The sequence below is a fragment of the Agelaius phoeniceus genome, chromosome 1 (genome assembly GCF_051311805.1).
Source record: "Agelaius phoeniceus isolate bAgePho1 chromosome 1, bAgePho1.hap1, whole genome shotgun sequence".
NCBI lineage: Eukaryota > Metazoa > Chordata > Aves > Passeriformes > Icteridae > Agelaius > Agelaius phoeniceus.
This window is the reverse complement of record NC_135265.1, coordinates 24,476,821-24,496,485: the sequence shown is the minus strand read 5'-3', so window position 1 is coordinate 24,496,485 and position 19,665 is coordinate 24,476,821. Positions and strand designations below refer to the sequence as shown.

At 40.6% G+C, this 19,665-nt stretch overlaps 1 protein-coding gene across 3 annotated transcripts in view; it reads left to right on the top strand.

The window, feature by feature from the left end:
- Window positions 1–409: 409 nt before the first annotated feature.
- The window catches only part of CALCR (calcitonin receptor), a 161,557-nt gene continuing 142,301 nt past the window's right edge, over window positions 410–19,665 (top strand). Inside the window, exon 1 of one of the 3 annotated variants that reach the window (XM_077174933.1) lies at window positions 410–532. In XM_077174933.1, the coding sequence (XP_077031048.1) occupies window positions 489–532 (44 nt within the window). In that variant the 5' untranslated portion in view covers window positions 410–488. Of the gene's footprint in view, window positions 533–1,345; window positions 1,488–19,665 lie in introns of those variants that run through there. The other 2 variants (XM_077174943.1, XM_054635778.2) reach the window with 2 other exon arrangements.

Here is a 19,665-nt window from a genome sequence, read left to right as displayed (position 1 = left end):
ACATCCTTCACACAGAAAAACGAAAGAAAAAAGCTGTCCTCAGCCGGGTGGTGGTACCTCCTGGGCAAGTTCGTTTGCCTCCTGACTCCACCTGCTGGGAAGACACCCCACTAGTATCTGCCATCCGCACTGACATGATTGTCAGGAGTGCTGAGGTGAATCACCGTGCGTTCGCTCCGGCTCCCCCCTCACTGTGGCTCTCTGGATATTTAAATATTGGGCAGCTTGCAACAGTCACAGCAGAAAAGTCCTCCCCTGCACTACTTCATGCACCACCACTCGACGCTCTTCCGCGAGGTGGGGGGTGTTGGCTCAACTGCCCCTGGATGCTCGGGTAGCTGGGGTCAGCTTTTCTGAGGAGACCAGAGGTGCCCAGAGGTGCTTAGAAACAGGTCCTTCTCGGCCTCTTCTTAGAGATAGTTACTTTAAAACGTTTACATGACTTCTGGAGCAGAAACGGCAATTTAGATGACTCTGCCGTCGGATGAATGCTGCGGCCACCTCTTGCTCATCCTCCTCAGCTTGGTGGACGGTAGGTAGATGGTTCATGCAAACTGGAAGAGCATCAGAGGAGACGGGGCAGACGGGAGGACGCGGGACAGCATCCCCGGGGCGGCCAGGGGTCCCAGAAACCCTCGATCCGCTGCGGGGGCAGCGCCCCACCCGCCCAGGTGCCGGATCGCAGGGTCCCACGCTCCACGCCCTACATTCCCCCGGCTTTCCTTTCCAAAAGATGCCCGCGATAGAAGCTCAACGCTGGCTCGGATCCTCCAAGAGGAGGAGGAGGAGGCGAGGTCGCCGGCCGGGCCTCTGACATCTCAGGGTCCGAACTCCGGCGGGGCGATCCACCCTCGCTGCGGACAGAGCCCGGCCCGGCCCCTCACGGATGGGACCGGCGGTACAGAGAGCAGCCGGCCGGGCTGCCGCCCCCGCCTCCCCCGCGGGACGAGGGGCATGGGGGACGCGTCCCTGCTCCTGGGCCGGGGGCAGCAGGACCCCCCGTTCCTCAGGCGGTGTGTCGGGAGCGCCGCGCGGCCCCGCTCCCGCCGCCCCCGCAGCGACGGCTCCGGCACGGCCGCCCCGCCGGCAGCAGCAGCGCCGGGAGCCGCGGGGAGGGAGGCGGGGGCGGGGGAGGCGCTGCCGCCGCCGCCGGGCGGGCTCCGGCCGCCCCGCACCGACGTCGGCGCGAAGCCCCGCCGCGCCCGGGGTGGAGCGGGGAGTGGGCGCGTCGCGGGAGAGAGGAGGCAGATGCTTCCCGAGGCGCAGCCCCGCCGGAGGGACTCGACACTGGCTAGTGCCTGTCCACCCGCTCCGGAACGCGGGGACCCACCGGGCGGGTGCTGGGGAGCGGGCAGCGTCATGCGCCCCTCCAAGGAGTGAAGGGGCGGCCGGGCTGCCCCGGTGCGGGCACGGAGCCGCCGCGGAGGTGGCCCGAGGTGACGGGAGGCCGGGAGAGGTGCCGCGCCAGCGTCGGTAGCGCTGCCACCGTAAGTCCCGGCAACTTCGCCGCCTGCCCTTCAGCACCCGCCGCCCCCGGGAGAGCGGCCGCGGGGCAGGCGGGGCGGGAGAGGCGCCAGGGTCCAGCGAACCCGCAGGGCAGGCGGGAAGCGGGGGGAGGACAGCCTCTGGCTGGCAGTGCACCCAAATATAGAGGGGGAAGAGGAGAGGGTTGTAGGAGCTCCGACCCGCTGCGACGGTGTGTGCGGTGCACCCCGTGGGAAGGGGCGAGGGACGGGCGGCCGCCGCTGCCCGGGGCTGGAGATCGGGGCGCGGGGACGGGGCACGGTGGATCCCGGAGTTTCCGCTGCGGCTTCTGCACTGGCGAGCAGGTCACTGCCGGTACCGTATCGGGTATAGAGCAGCCGCTCTCCTTGCTGGGAGTACAGCGCGTTTAAATGACACCTGAGTCACTAGTTCGTGCTTCTCAGGCACGTCAGATATTATCTCCGTGTCATTTTTCATCTGCTGGACCGATATCTCTACTTACTTTGGCGTTTCACACCGCAAATGTAATAAACAACATTAGTAGGTTTCAGAATATTGCCATTGATGACAGTAGATTGATGTATGAGGCTATTTACTGAATGTGTCCAAGTACAATATAGTGCCTGCCAATTTTGTCCTTAAATTGCTATATTGATTTCATTCTTGTAGGTTTTTTTGACAAGGTTAATGTAGTTGACAATTTGCAAAGGAAAGAAAAACTTCTTTCCTGAAGGTTTATTTTAGTTACAGAATGGCAGTTGTAGCTGAAATGATGAATGAAAAAAATCATTCATAAAAAGAGTAAATAGAAAGATGTGCATCCTAAGACCTCCTGAAGTCAATATTGTCAATATCTAACAGACGTCTTCCAGCCAAGCTTTTACATGCACTGGCAACCCTTGAACTTCTTAAGGGTAATACAGTGTGTGATATTCTTAGGAAGAATTGAGCACTTCAGTGTTAAGTAGTCTGATTAGAGGGAGTTTAGAATGAATTAAACAAGACATCACAATATAATGCCTTTGCTTTTTTATAGGCACTGAATTAAATTAAGGTCTTGCTTCTGGTCCTTTTCCCCTTCAGTGATTGAAGGATGATATTATGGGGGGAACCCTTGTGTTTGGTCAGTGAAAGGGTCCCTATGTTGCTTTAGGGCTGAGTGTATCAGGGCTGACCAGGATGACATTTCTTTGCTGCCAACAGCTCAAACTGCAGGTGGTGTTGAGCTGAAGAGGGAATTAAATTCAGCTCTCAGTATCCTAGGCATAATTGTCAAGTTGGTAAATTAAATACAGGAGAGCTAATACTTCATTGTAATTTCTTCAGACATATGATAACCTTTGCTGGTAGGCAACTTTTGCTTAAGCTAGCACTCTGATGCTTACTTAGTTGTCATATGCTAGCTGACATGAAATAGTTCTGAATGAACTAAAATACTGTGTTTCTGTATCTACTGGCATGTATTAGACTATGCAAACTTCATAAATCTTGGGTAGTTGGTCCTGTTAAGATAAATGGCAAAATCCCAATTAACCCCTCCAAAGGGTCGGTTTCACCACAGATTTTCATTATCATTTATAGTGAGTGCCAGCCAAATTTACTTAGAAATTCAAGTGGCAATGGTTAAATCTGGCTGGTGATGGCACTTCAAACAATTCTACATAGTACTGCTTTAGAATCATGGATAAGAGCCACACAGGTCTTAATAATTGTTTAAAAAAGCTATATAGAATAAACTATATTGTGCTTTCAAGAGTAGTAGGCAGTTCAGATTTGTCTTACACTCCAGTTTTCATGTTTCATCAGACTCAATCACTTTTTCATAAAAAAGTTGGATTGCAGTTTGCATGTGCACCTTATTTTAACCAAGGTATTCAAGCAACACAGGGGGGACCATTTTCTGATGATTTTGTTTGTGGCAAAGAAGTTTAGAAGTAAACTGCTACATATTTGAACTACTATAAAAATGTCAGCAAGCAACCAAGCCATGTTACAGTTTAGTTCTCTGCAGTTCATAAGCTTTATTGAGAGATGACCTGGAGCATCTTTTCTATAAATCTTAATGAAATAGTAATGAATAATATGTTTGCAAGGATTAGCTTCATAAACTGACAGAATATAGTTTAGCAAACTTTTTCTTTGCATGTCTACATGCAAAGAGTGATTTTGAAAAGCATCTGAAAAAGTTGAGAATTTCCATTAATGACTAAAACAGTGTTCTACAGAGGGTTTGATTTTTTCTTTTTTTTAATTCTAGCTCTCCTCTGGGTCGAGATAAAATGGGATAATGTGTAAAACCCAGCCAGATAATTTTAAGTCTGTATCTGTAGACCTATATGAAGCTACATGCAAGTCCTGTTACATAATTATAGTGGTGTGACCAACATAGCTGTCAGTAATTCCTACTAGTTTTGAATAAGTGAAAATGGAGGAAGAGAGAGCACATCATAACTCAAAGTTCCTGAAAAATCATTAGATCGGAAAAAAGACTTTTCTATGCTTTTTTTTTTTCTCTAATGCATACAAATAGAACTTTTGGGAAAATAAGCAACTAAATAATTGAGGTATACTTGAGTGAAAGTTATGCTAGCAAATACAATGAAATTCAATTTTGAAAGTGATAGTTGGTTCTATGTATTAATAAGCTGGTAAACTCGGTTTTGTTTTATTTCTGGTAATAAATGTTTGGTTCCTAACTGTTTTCATTTGTCAGTATTGAAACTCATATTAATGTGGGCACAGATCTTACCTGGACCTTTCAGGAGCAATCCTGTTACGTGCTGAGCACTTCCAACCATTGTTTGTGTTAGAGTGGCATCCAGTCAGCTCCCTACTGAGAACTACACACACAGAGTTAAATTCGCTCTCTTGAAAAATTTGCAGTGTAAATAGTCAGGAGGGTCTAAGACATCTTGCCAAAGGCCAGATGATGATCTGGGTCTGAAACATGAATACTCTGTACGTAACAACGGGAGACTGTGCACCTTTTAAGAAGATTAAATGTTAATTGATTCTTTGATAAAGGTGCCCAGAAATGAATGACCAATACCTTAAGGTTGTATGTTATTTCCCACTGATCTTATTTTCTTCAGTATTAATCTCTATATTTAGTAACATTGGCATTCAATAGAACAGCATATAATTACACATTGTTTTATATTGGTTTTTGCTCTTATATCCACTTTCCATTTGACATTGCTTTTAGCCACTTCAATGCAGTGAATTTTGAAGTAACTTAAATGAGGAGATACACTAAATTGCTCCCATGAAGAACTACCTAATATACGATAACAATAGCAGAGGGAATTGTCCATGTCTCAGTTAAGAATGAGAACTGCTAACAATGTTGGGCTTCACCAGGAAGTTACAACTGGAAAATCCAAGTTTCCTGCTAAGTGTAGTTACAGCCATTTCAGATGGACACTTTTTTAATCAAGGTGGTATCCACAGATACCGCAGGAATCTTTCTTCAGGGCATCATCTGAAACCAAGGATATGGTCTTGCCTTACCAGAGAGCCTGCGAGGTGTTCAGTTGGCTCCATGATTTTGAGGTGAGTCTCATTTAAGGAGTATGGGAAGGACCTAGGGGTGGTAGTTGCCCTCTGGCAGTGAGCTCCTTTTGACACTTTTTGCTGCTTTGTATGGATCTATGCAAAGATTTACCACTTAAGCAAAGAGGTACAAGAAATTTGGGTGTTCAGCCATAAGAAGAAAGTGTAATCATTGTTCATAGTTGATAGGGGATAACACTGGGAGCAAGACTACACATCAAGCACATCAGAGGTATGCTGCAGTATGTTTTTCCATGGTTCCCAAAGTGCCTTTGGAAAGAGGATCATACAGTAGACAGGAGAACTATAACTGATTTTAGCAAGTTACATGCTGAAAAGTGGCTTTCTACAAGGATCAGATTAACCTGTGTACCAGAGACTGAGGAAACATGCAGGGAGGAAGACTCCAGGGGATGGATGGATGGATGGATGGTGCAGTACTCATTTTCTTACCTGTCAATACTGTACACAAAACCAACTGAAAAATGCAGTTCGTGTAAGAGCACCTTATCTACTGCCCCTCAACATGATGGCCACATTCCTTTTTCCAAAGTTATCATGTGGGGTTCAGGAAAGGTGACACGGTGTGACACCTAGACCCTGGCTTTTTTGTCATTTATAATATAGAAGACCTGACACTGATTTGGCAGAATGACTGTTCTCACCACACTCTTAGGTGTGTTTTTGGAAATAGGCATCCATTTCAGTTTAATATGTTGCATTTCAATGTTTCAGTTTCATGTGACATTGTTTAGCAAATAATTTCTTGCTTGGTTATATCCAGCAATGTATACAAGAACCAAATCACTTTGCCTGTAGTTTTTGATGAATAATGTTAACTATTACCAAGAGTTAGATGAATAATACAATCCATGAATTTGAATAAATAAGCAGTATTTTTAAATCTATGGGTTTTGCTGCATTTTATTCAAGATAGCTCTAATGTTATGTACTTTCAAGGAGTATTAAGATATGGTGTAAGCATGTTGGGGGCTTTGACATGTTTATTTTGTGATATCCTCATTACCTTAGGATAAAGAAGGAGTTATAAAATTGTTATTATTCAAAAGGAGGTGTTTGAAATGCCTTTCTCTTTCTAGGTGCTTAACAAAGTGCTTAACTGCCCCTCAGCAATTATAAAAAAATATTTTTATTCTGGTTATTTCTTCTAGAAATTGAACATCCTGCAGACAATGCCAAATGAGTTTACAGACATATTTGGAGGTTGTTTGAGTCAAGATGAATTGTGCCATGTCTTCAGAGTTGTCTTCTCAGAATTAAGCTGACAATTAAAAATACCTCTTTTTAATATATTACATGCCTCTGAAAACACAGTATTTCCATTACAAATATGTCAAAACTTCATGATTAAGACTGTGCTGAGATATACTTGTAAAAGAAAAGCTAACTAAATTTCTATTTTACCTTTTATTAGTGACTGGAATGAGACTCCACATTTAGCAGTGTCCTTTCAAAGGTCAACTACATTTTCTGCTTGTGGTTTTTTAATAATGAAATATTTACTCGCTTTTCAGTGCTCACATAACAAAACCTGCTGTAATTCATGGCACTGTTTAGAGCTTGATGGAAAACAGAGAAAGGTAACCACAGACTGAATAAATTCATAGAGTGAATTAGCCACTTCTGTTTCTCTCAGGCAGCACTGAGGCATTATCTAACATCAGAAAGCTCAGGTGACTGACTGTAGCATCTAAGCTATGATGTATGCAGATGGATGACTTTTTTTAGTCTTGATTTCCCCCCAGCTGATATCAGCAATGAGTGTTAACTGCTTAGAAAAATCACAGGTAGCTCTTCAGCTGTACTTTATTTGTATCTTGATGTTCCCTACAAGTTTTGTGTGCCAGAGTAGTAATCTGTAGCAAATCTAGCTATCGTGATTTAAGTGAATCATTGAATACCAGGTTGGAGAGAAGCTCAAGAAAGTCAGATGTGTCCTGGGCTGCACAGAAAGCAGAGTGAGGTCAAGGGAGGTGATCCTCCCACTCTGTTCTGCTCTTGTGAGACTCCACCTGCAGGGCTGCACCCAGCTCTGGGACCACCAACACAAGAGGGATATGAATCTCTTGGAGTGGTTCTGGAAGAGGAATGTGAAGTTGATCAGAGGGCTGGAACACCTCTGCTGTGAGGACAGACTGAGAGTTGGGGCTGTTCAGCCTGGAGAAGAGAAAGCTCCAGGGAGACCTTGTAGCAGCCCTCCAGTACTTAAAATGGGTCGACAAGAGGGCTGGAGAGTGATATTCTACAAGGGCATGTAGTGATAGGACACAGGGGAATGGCTTTAAACTGAAAGAGGGCAGATTTAGATTGTATCACAGGAAAAAACTTCATATAAGAGTGGTGAGACACTAGAATGGGTTGCCCAGAGGAGTTGCAGATGCTGCATACTTGGAAGTGTTCAAGGCCAAGCTGGATGTGGCTTGTGATCTGTGAAGAAGCAACATGAGTCCTCAAAATTATTTTTCTGTTTAAATTTACCCCCACTGTGGTTCAGTGCCAAACTGGTGATGTTTTACTCTTCCTTCAGTACAAAATCTCTTTATGTCTCACTTTTGCACAAGGTATGTTCTTTTGAGCAGACCTATCACCATGTGATTTTTTTCCAACTTTATTTGATATATGTCTCTGTTCATATAAGCTTAGTGACCTGTAGCCTTAGTCTGTAGCTTGTGCTCTGTAGTCTTAGTTACCTGTACTCTGCAGGTGCTTCATCACTAGTCCCCTCTCTTGCTTTTCACTTCCTTTTCATTGTTGAAACATGATGGTGTAATTTTCCATATGCCAGCTAAAAAGCAGATGGCAAGCATCTCTTAATGGATAAGTATGAGTCCTCATGGAAGAGGTATGAATATTGTCCCACAAAGTTACAGCTCTTTTTAGGGTATGGGCTAGCACTATCCATTGTAGTAAAATGAACACAGAAGATACTAGATGATCTTTACATTGCCATGTATATGCTATATACACTATATACACATAATAGCTATACTAGCTCACTAAACAGGGTGAGCCTTTCATACTCTTAAATATGCTGTGTGCAATCTCATCCAGCCTTAAATATTGAAGGACGGGAGAGAAAGGATGCTCACACCTTCACTATTTGGATTTTTTAGAGAAACTTTCTGAAGTTTTTTGAATTTGTTATAAAGAGTTGTCTATGACTGATGAGTGTCCTCATGTGACTAGAAGTTGGATCCCTCTGGATAAGAACTCCTTTTGTTCTCACCAGCCAATCCAGCTCCTAATAGGATCTTTATTTTCTTTTGTCTTCAAAACAATACAGAAAGGGAAGGTAGGTTTACTGCTGTTATCCTCAGTTGTGCTGTTGCTGTAGAGGGAGAAACACTGGGTTGAAGGGTATGGGAAGTAGAAATTGCATCAAATAACACAAAATGCAAAGAGTGAAATGTTTTGGAGGAAAGGGAAAACTCAGAGAAGTTTTGAATGCTATATGCACCTGAGCATTTGGTGGTAGAGATGAACTGGGAAGTTATGCTACAAAATGCCTGATTTACTAATAGATAGCACTGTCTTCCATTTACCTATATTGTAGCAGGGGAAATTCCATTTACATTTCAAAGGGCAGTTTAGTCAAACTAGCTTAGAGAATCTCTGGTAAATCTTTGGCTTTGCTTCAGGGTGTTTAAGAACATTGAGAAATTGAAAGAGTAAGCCATAGACAGCTGATCACAGGCTCCTTACTGTGCAGAGTTGTAGTGCTTGGAATTTAGCAAGTCCTCTAAGCTCTGGTCTTGATTAAAACTCGGTGATAGGGAACAAATGGTGTGAGTGGAGATTTCCTTTAATGTTCTCAAGGCCATTTCCACAACTACGGACTGCTGAAGGGTCTGACTCTTTTAAGCCTTTGAGCTGTTTTGTGTTAGAATACAATGTTTTCTTCTGTGTTCAAATGTTGCCAAGTACGTTTTGGGTTGAAGCAGGATCATGTAATAAATAATAATCATTGTTACCATATGTTCTCACAGATAAAGCAGATCCAGTATATTCTTGTCAGATGTTTTTTCTTGCATTTTTTGGTTTTATTGTCTCAGGGTATTTGATAGTGTATACTTCCTAAAGACTGGAGTAATTTCAGCACTGAAAAGAAAACAAGCATGTGTGGATTTATAAGTATTTAAATGCCTGCTGACTTTATTGGCAATCAGACCTGAAATGTTTTTGGAAGAAAAGTGTTTATCCCTTGAAATGCCTGACGTAATCAGAGCTCATCACTGGAGAAACCAGTAGGTAGCCACCAAATAAATTTATCAATTCTTTTTCATCTGCTATTCAGATGTACATGCAGAATAATAAGCCAAGCCCACTCCAGCACTTTGTCATTTTTGTAGCTGTTTGAGTTGTCTGCTCAGTGACAGAAATTACACAAATCTTTGCATTTAAACTAGCAGCCCCCACTTTAATAAGAGGAAAAGAAGTAGAGCTTAAATGGCCTATAGTACATGAGAAATGAGTGTGGTTAAACCAGAAGAAGGTATGTATGCACTGTATGTAGAAATGGTCCTGAGGAACTTCAAATATTAACTGAAAGTATCTCCATCTCATTGCAAAATATTGGGACACTTTGTTGCCTTGATGCTTCATTAGCATCAAAGCCTATAATTTATCTACTTATTTACATAACTTGCAACACATGGTCAGTATACTACTTGCTGTAATGTGAATCATCAAATGCTACAGACATATCACATACCACATCAAAGAATATGTTTGATGAGAGGTTTCTTGAAGTAATGAATTGTATTTTTTTTCAACTGATATGTAATTCCACATGGAGAAATCGAGAAATCACACAGGTTTAATATTAGAAGAAATTTAGTTATGCCAATTACTTCAGTGTAGAATTTAAGAAATTTCTAGGACTAATTTTACTGTTGAAAATATTCATTTTTTTCAGAAGTGAAAATTAAACATATGAATTAATTACAGGATTTTAAAAATATAATCTTGGGCTTACTATCATTATAAAAATACTTTTTCAAGTGAACAAAATTTCAGTTATGCATAAAAATTTTTACATTAAAATATTATTTTAATTTTTTAATATAATTGTAATATAATAACGATGATATTAAAAAATTAAAATAATATTGAGTCTTGAACTCAACAGCAGACATGGTTTGAATGGATAAGAGTGCAACAGACTGGAGGAGATATTGGGAGAGAAAACAGCCTTATTCACAGGGTATACTTATTACTAAAAAGAAAAAAATCTATCTTCAGTCTGTTGGATTTATTTGGAAAGTTTTAGTCAGATAATTTTCACGATCTCTGAAGATCTCCTCCAGTGCATGATATATTCCTTTGATTACATTCACAAGTTCTGGTCGCCCTTTTTGCCTGAGAAGTTCTTGTGCTACCATGCACTGGAAAATGGACTTGGCAGTAGATGGCTTCTGAGTCAAGACTGAACCTTCCACATTTGTGTAAGAACACACCCACACATGTACAGCCCAGATCTTCTAGAGCTTCTCTCTGCAGTCACGGTTTTGAGGTAGTATAAGCCAGTTTGTGCTGCCTAAGAGAGAGCTGAGAGAACATGCCTAAAGTACAAAAAACACAGCAGGAAGAGGTATAAACAGTATGGAAAATGGAAACGGTTTCACACATGGAAGAAGGATACCAGAATTAGGAGTTAGTTACTGAGGACCAGTAGAGTGTAGAGTTTGGGGCAGGAGTCATTTGAGAAGGACAAGATTATACAACACATTAGGTGCTGAGGGAGAAACTGACATTTCCAGAAACAGGCATTTAGAGACTAGTTGGGGGTAGGAACTTGCAGGACATCAGGACATTAGGACATCAGAACATTAGGAGGAAGATGTATTGGAAGAGATAGAATTACCTCCCCCCTTCCCCACTAAATATATTGGAGTCATGAAGCCTGGAAAATGAGGACGTTAAGAAGGGGACAAAGTGAATGCCTGGGAAAGGATTTCAAACTGCAGTGGCAGAAAGCTTGGAAGGAACTAGGTCTGACTAGGAATTGTAAATGGTACTGAAAGAATGGAGAGTGGAAAGAGGTGAGAAGAAACAGCTAGTGTCTGTGAGGAGACATGAGTGCAACAGAAAAAAGTTCATGATGGAGAAGCTCAGAGTAGAAAGAGGCATTATCCTTGACAATGCACCAGTGATACATGCCCTGCCAGTCTCACCCATATTGTGCTGTCAGCACACATCTGTGAAGATTTTTGGTGAAGAACTTCTGCAGCATAGTTTAAAGGCTCTAGTCTCTCACATGAGCCATTTTCACCATGTGTAGTTAAAACACTGGTGTAATGGGTTTATTGTGTCAGGCTTCAGTGGGTACGGTACAGAAACTCTCTGGGAAGCTAATTAATTTTAGCAACTCTTTTAGTTCAGTACATTCAGTGTGTGAGCAGGACTTGCAGACTGTAAACTATGTACCAGTCTTTATGGTAGTAATTTAAACCAAGCTGACAGACAGAAACTGAAGAAAATTTTATGTTACTCACACAGAAAAAGGCTAGAAGTGTAGACCTTTCGGAAGAAGAAAGCTTCATTTAATGCACAGGTTTGGTTGATGGAATCTTATTTTTTGCTGGACTTCAGGCAAAGAATGAGGAAGATCCTGCTTCTCCTATGATTTTGTAGAGAGACATGAGAAGATTTATTGGCATCTATAAGGCAAAAGTTTTGAAGCTGACAGAGGAAATGTGGATAGACAGTTGGAGCAATTTGAAGTACATGGTTTCAGAGAGAGAAATTCTCTGTTGAGTAAAGAAATTTTAGGAAAGCTGAAGACCTACTGAATCCTTTGGTGTGAGTGAATCAACCAGCTGAAACTGATTAAAAATAGACTGTTTTTGCTGAGGGGAGATAAAAATGAAATGAAATAAAAGTATGAATGTTAGTGGAGGAGACTTGAACATCCTAGAATACCACTAAAATAGCTAGAAAATAAAAGATACAGATGAGGGGATATTTGGTGATAACATGTAGATGATAAAATGTGGGTCAGCTGTCATTTGTGTGCACAGTCCCACAGAGAAGCACCAACCAAATTTCACATTAGAAGCATGGTCCAGAGCCACAAACCCAGCAAGATGCCAGTGAGCATGGCAGTATCATAAAATGAAAAATGAAAAGCAGGTGTTTAAGAATATGTATGCTAAATCCTGCAAAGCAATCTGAGGAGATCAAAGGTGAAAAGTGTGCAGCTGAAGAATGTTGCTGGGGAAAGCAGCCAGGAGAAATGTTGATGTTAAAAAAAGGAAATTTATAGTGGGGAGATATACATCTTTTCAAATAAATTTAGAAAAAGTAGACATAAAAATGAGCATCAGTACTGGGGACAAGTTTTGGGACTAACTTTAGGAAAAATTGAATATGTGGCAAACAACATGGCTAGTAATATACAAGAACATTTATCCTATGCAGATAAAAGTCCAAAGATACAAGTAAACATCCAGATATCTCTATAATAGACACTCCTGCAGAAGTGTCAAAATTTTGCATCGAAAGGTTAGCTATGCATTAAATCTGATAAATACATTACAAGCAGCAAAATCTGGAAAAGAATATTTGGCCTGTGTAATGGTTTATGAGTGTTTGAAAACAGAGGATGTCAACTGCTTGCTGCAGAATCCACCTAGAAGGCAGTACCAGAAGTGCACTGCTCTGTGATAGCTATTTCCACTGCAAGCCCCTTGGCAATAAAGATGTTAATTAGAAAAGTGAAGAAGCCATGGGAAAGGGTGCACTTGATGATGGCAGTAGAGATGAAAAATGATAGGGTATTCCACATATGCATAGATATTAAAGATCTTTAAGGCAATGAATCAAGAACAAATCAACTCAAGAACAATCATGTAATCATGCAGGAACAAAACAACCCACTCATGCTAAATGTCATCACTTCCAGGCCCTCTATAACAACCAAATTCATTATGTTAGATGCGCAGTTTGATACTGGAAAGTCTGATAGGACAAGGAGAGCAGCTAATTAGTGCTTTCCAACACTTCATCCAGAAGGCAGTGTTTCAGAAAATCTGCTGGCAAATTGTTTGCACATGATATATGGAAGAAAAAAGGTCTTGGAATAGCAGAATGTCTCACACTCTTACCAAAGTGAATGCCACTAAAATCTGATAGTGTTAATCACATGATACTGGGGACATTTAGAAATCACAGTCAGATCCAAATCATTAGCAAGCAGATGAGTGGTAACAGTAGAGAGTGCTCTACTGGAATGGATTGTCCAGAGAAGCTGTGGAATTCCCCTCCTTGTGGAGATTCAAACTAGCCTGGATATGACTCTGAATAAGCAGATCTAGCTTTGAAGTTAGCCCTGCTTTGAGCAGGGGGCTTAGATTATCTCCAGAGCTCCTTTACAGCCAATTTTATTTTATGACTCAGGGAATTACTGTGGTCTTGAAGGAGGCATCCAGGCATATCCAAAAATGGAAAAAAGGAAAAGAGCTGAAAGCACTGATGTCTCCAAAGGAAATTAAACTCAGAGTAGGGTAAACAACTCACCTGCTAAATAGCAGAAATTATGTCATCTCTGTAAGAACTTGAAGAAGGAACAGGCTTTTATGTGCAATTAAAAATTGGACTAGGAAATTTAGAAAGTAGACACAGTTTACCTTCAAATAAAAGGCAACATTCCATGGGAAAATAACTCTACAGGATGTGCTGCAAGAGCTGTGGACATTGCAATAGTCATGTACACTTATGCAACATTACAAAAGCCCAATTCACTGTCAGCTATCTCTTAAATGCTTTTCCTTTCATGTATTAGATATTGCTTCCTCATCCTCCATGTGTATGATATGCTGAGCTACTGAAAGCAGGTAGTAAGTTTAAGAGGTCTTTGAGTAAGGAAAAAATGCCAACCCATCAATGCAACATTGTAGAGTCATAGTAGTGTTATCTCTCACCAAACAGCAGTAGTTTGGAGGTTAATTATTTGTCAGTGAAACATTTATACTGCAGCAATGAGCACAAAGGAAAAAGCCATGTAGATAAATTCATTAATTTGTTTACCATGAAAGGTTTTATGTATGTACAATAAATGAGATCCACTGATTACCAGTGATAAAGTATTGAATCACTTTTCTTTAAGTGGGCACTGCTCATCCTTAAAAACTCAGGGAAGAAGGATTCCAAGGGCAAAAGAAGTGTGAGAACCAGCATTTAAAACTGTAGTAACTATTACCAAAAAAGGCTAAATAAGGGTTATGCAAGTGGTTTCTAACTTTGGAGTTACCTTTATAATCTGGGGAGGCTTTAATTATGACTTTATTACATGAATTTGGTTTTATTAATTTAATTCCAAGGGAAGAGACCTTATATGACATACAGATACTAGTGATTTACAAATATGTTAAATGTTACAGGCAAGTACCATGTTTTCCTTTAGATCTTTTAACATCACTGAACTCAGAGTCTTTGGTAAAAATTTAATCCATTAGTAAAAGCAAAGGTGGAAAGGGAAAACAATGCAGTAATTTAAGTACTTAGACTTAAAAAAAAACCCCAGAAAGCTAAATAGAATACTCTTGAGAGCTAATGTTAAAGTGATCTTAATGCTGCTGAATAAAGCTCATCAATCTTCAAGAAGGTGACAGTCTGACAGCCAGTCTGTTAGTGTTCAGGCATAATGCTAGTGCATGAGGAACTTAAATTTTCTCTGTGGGTCATTACCATTAGCCTGATAAAAGAAGTACATCTCTGTTCTTCATACTTTGATTCCTTTTAAGGTATTTCTTAAGAGCAGATTTCACACACTGCAAGAGAAATGAAGTGGTGCTAGGGCATGAGGCAGGTCCCACAGCTGAAAGAAATGCCTCGTGTCAGAGAGACTGAAATGTGTCAGGGGCAGGTTTTTCTGTGACAGGACTAACACAAGATGTGATCTGTTATTCAAAGCAGTTAAAATAGGGGATCCTGTAATATCTTAAGATACTTTTTTACTTTTAAGGCAACTCTAGAATTTTCATAGGCTTTCATACCCGTGTCAATGCCTGTTTATAAAGAGAGGAATGTCATGCTGTTGAAATCCTGTTTGGTACACTGACTTCCTCAAAATCTGCTGAATCCCAAAGCAATAGCAATGTATGAAGAACTCCCAGTTTAAAGTAAAAAAAAGAGAGAGAGACTTTTGGACAGCCCTTCAGATACCCAGATATTCAGATATCAATTTGAGAGAGAGATTGGTCAAAAACTGCCTTTCCTCTTCCTCTTTCTCCATTTTGCTTAATTTGTATGCAATTATTCCTAAGAGTTTCCTCCTTAATTGTCTTCGATATTTCAGGATAATCCTTGGGTATGGACAAAGTATGAGGGTGGAAAGTTTGAGAAGTTATATGTGGTGTTTTTAAAAATCAGTAATTTAGATTTTTTTTCTTATAATTTTATTAAAGCAGCATTTCACAAACTATTTTCCACAGCTTCCTCATCCTAAGTGGAATTTTAGAGCAAAAAGAGCAAGTAAGAAGCATTGCCAAACAGACAGGACAAACAAAGAACTTCTTGAGTATACAAGCTAACTTGTGTGATGTGACTTTTTCCAAGAGGAGAAAAAGGGAAATCTATCTACATTGTTTATTTAGGTAGAACTAGAGGTTTCTGTAGCAGGAGATACACTCTTAAAGTATGCTCTATATGCTGTGCTATGACAAAGGAATGAAATAGCAAAACATCATAGAGCTCCCAAGGAGTGTGAGGTTAGAAAGAGGTAAGTAGGCACACCCTGGTCTGGGGTGAGAAGAAGGAACTGTGTGTTGATGGATAAAAGCACATCTGTACTGTTACCACATCGATTACTGCACCAAATACTTCTTCCAGTTACAAAAAGAAGGATGCTCTTAGAAGGCATATTGATACTTCTTTTAAAACTAAGTAAACCAACTCTGTGACCCCTTGTATATCACACTTGTTATATCAAAGCCTAAACTCTTCCTTGAAAAGAGTTGATTCATATGAAGTCCTCTGTACTGCCAGTGTAGCAGACAGTGGAGATAGTGAAAATGAGAATAGGATCTACCACAAAGACTTAAAATCTACTTATATAATTCATATTAATTTGCATTAATCTGTTAGTGGAAAGGAATCTGGAGAAGGTAGGTATAGAAGTAATACATGCTTGTTTCAAAGTCTTTTAACTCTGCTAGAATAGAATAAATTTATCTGAGTGGTGAATGAGAATGTGTTCCTCTGGTTTTTTTTAGTACTCTTTAACAAAATATGGGCAACATCTACACATTTTTCTGAAGGTTTATGTTTAATAATGGAGGCTATAAACTCATTCAAATTCTGAGGGTTTTTCTGGTATCTTGCACTCTGCAATTGGAAGGGATGTAAGACAAAAATATACTTGGCAGTTTCCTACTAGAAAACAATGTTTTAAATAACAAGGCAACCCAATAGTTGAGGCAGAATGTAGTGGCTGAACAATTAAATAACAGGGCTGAAATAATCTCACAAACCCAGGAAATACTTTTCTTTTTTAACTTTTCTTTTTGGCCACACCTAAAGCAGAGCCTAAAGCAAAGCCTGATTTTCTCCTAAAGCATGATATTAATTTCATAATGTTTGCTTGTGTGCAGCTCTGCATGTGTGTGCATATATTGCATTTTTTAATTGTTTAATTGTTCCATTTTCAATGGAAAGCCTAGACAGTATCTGTTAGCCTAATGGAGGTGAATAGAAAGAATGGTAAACAAATTTTAAGATGCAGCCTTCTCATCAGGAATAGAAGCACCAGGGGGAAACAGTTAATAGGAAAATAAAAGAATGAATGCTCATGAAATATGGCTACTGCTGCTGCTACTACTACAAGAGAAAAAAAAGAGGCATGAGAAAGCAGACAGAAAAGAAAGGCAGCTCTGAGTTTGTAGGAAACCCCAAGCTTAAGGAGCACTGAGAGGTTTTCATTTTAAATTTTCTTAGTCCAGTTTTAGGAAGCTACCCTCAAAAGCAGTCTTTTTCAGTTTTGTCAGATCTACTTCATTTACCTCTCCAATCACTTGCTGGAGGTTGATGAGGTGCCCGGTAGGTGGCATCCTTTTAACACAGTGCTGGCATCAGTTGGCGTGGGTTGAAGTAGTCTGAGGTTTTTTTTATTTAAATGCATGTTTTTTCTGCAGAATTTGAATGGATTATCACAGAATTGGCACATGCAGAAGTTATGTTGTTGTGAGGACTTTTATTCAAGGCTCTCAAATTTGGCATTTCCAAGCTTCAAAAAAATCTCTATTTAGAAATCTAAATGGAAGAAAGAGAGGGAGAAAGTGTTTTCCCTCATTGGTTCAAAGCAAGTTTCTGAGGGAGTTTGCAATGAGCTACATGTTCACAGCACCTACTGAAATCACTCTGTGTTTTCTGACTCGAGGGCTCTGGTTTAAATTAAAGATTTGTTTCCAGAACGTGGTGATTAGGATATCATATTTACATTTGAGCAATTGATGCCTGAAATTATGACATCTTATCATCTGCATTTAATTTGCCTCTGTTACATCTTGCTCATTTTTGAAATGTATTCATTTTTTTCTTCCTAAGAAATAATGCTCATGATAGCTGGGGAAGTCTGTGTGGTCACAAACCCCTCAGTGTTTGCACACAGTTCTACATGAGAATGATGTCATCAGATGTCGTTTGAACAAGAACATGCTCTGGGCTGTTAGTGTTTGGCACAAGGCATCAGTATCAGGTGCCAGCTATCCATTCAGTCAAAGCAGTGCCCCCTCTGAAAGCACACAGATAATTCACAGGCTGATTGCAGGTGGAAAACAAAATCTCCTTAAATTGTTCAGAAACATGTAGTGGATCAGGATGTTGAGTAGCCAGGGATATCTGGGTATGTCTTGAGAAAGTGTTTGCAATGAGCTGTTCTTCAACTCAAGCTTCACCTCCTGGAATGCTTGAAGGTTCACCTTACTTGGAGCAGAAAAGCAGCAGAAGTTCATTGTGGCTGGAAACGACCAACAAAAAAAGTAAAAAAGTTCTCAGTCACTGTCTAGTAATACAGGATCTGAAATAAATACACTTGGTAGCTTGAGAACAAGTCTCATTAGTTCCATAGTCATCTTTGCACAGAATAGGATTAACAGATCTGTATCAAATGGAACACAGGGCAGGGGGGTTAAACATTTTTCTGCAATTTACTACTCTGAGGTTTGTGGATTGATGTGGGGATAAAGATGCCATAGTGTCCTCTGCCAATCTAAACTGGTTTAGTTGTATCTACAAATCCTGGTACTGTAATAAATTGATTATATTGTCAATTTGCATCAGATTGAGAGGTCACTGAGAAGTGAAGTTTAAAAAAAGTAAGTTTAAGATACTGGCCCATTACATTTCTTCTGTTATTTGTTCTGAATACATATATATAATCCAAAATTGTGTTCAAGATGTCATTTTAAGGGGAATACAGCTGTTTTTATATTCTTTATACATGTGCACTCAGTGTTGTGCTCTTCACGTACACACCAATCAGAGTCCACCTCTATAACTTCTTCCATCCCTGACTACTTTGCCTGGGACAATCTATCCCAGGGAAAACTCCCCAAAAGACAAAAGTAAAAAAAGGATGTGGATTATTGCTAGTAAATATATAAATAGAAACAATATTTCCAGAGCTAGAAAATTCCATTTAAAACAAAAGTATGGGAAAACCTTTTTTAGTGCAATTGTCAAAAAGTACTACAAGGTTAAATGAATATGTCTGAGGACTACAAGGGAAATTTTCTAACCAAATGTGAAGTGCAAAGTCATATTCCCAAGTCTGCAGACAGACCATATCTGTTTATCTGCTGCCAACCATAACTTTCCCAGGTTGTACCAGGCTGAAATTCATAGGATAGGATCATAGTCACCCTTCAGAGTGTGAGTGGCAGTGTATGAATCAAGCCAATTTATAAATCTGCCGCTGCTGTCTGGAAAAAGCTCAGAGGAGCTGAATTAGTAGCATCAGAGGAGGGACCCCAGTAAATAATGTTTCAGGCCTGGATAGACAGATAGTCTTCTGAAATAAGCTGGAGGAAAATGAAGGGACAAAATTCCTTCTTCCTTTGAACTTACAGGTGGAATGGAGTTCCAATATTTGAGATAGACATGAGGGAGAGCAATAATAAAGCAGAGAACACCTCGGGGCAGTGCTCTCTTAGATGTCACAGCATAGACCATTGCAGCAGACAGAGATATTTGTCTCTGCCCCTGCTCAATGATGCTCCCAAGTTGCTTTAGTGACTCATCTTCATTGCTGATGTTAAAGCAGTAGGTGTCTGGTAGCAAGGACTGTCTGTAATCATAACTCGAGCTCTGTGGCAAGTGCTTAACAAATCAGCAGCCTGTTCAGTGCATCTGTCCCAGCTTACTGTGCAGGCATGGAGAGCTGTGCTCACACAGCCCCCAGGGATGTTTCACGTCCTCAAATGTTGCAACTTGGTGCTAGGTCTGGCTGAGGGGTGCAGAGCCCAACATTGCTGAGCAGGTACCTGAGGAGGGTCATGTAGGGAAGTTTCTTTTCTTTCCAATGAAGGTACTCTTTATTGCTTGCTAATAAGTGGTCTGTAGGACTGACTCCCCCCATATTTAAGCAAACTGAGGTCCAGTTTGAAGAAA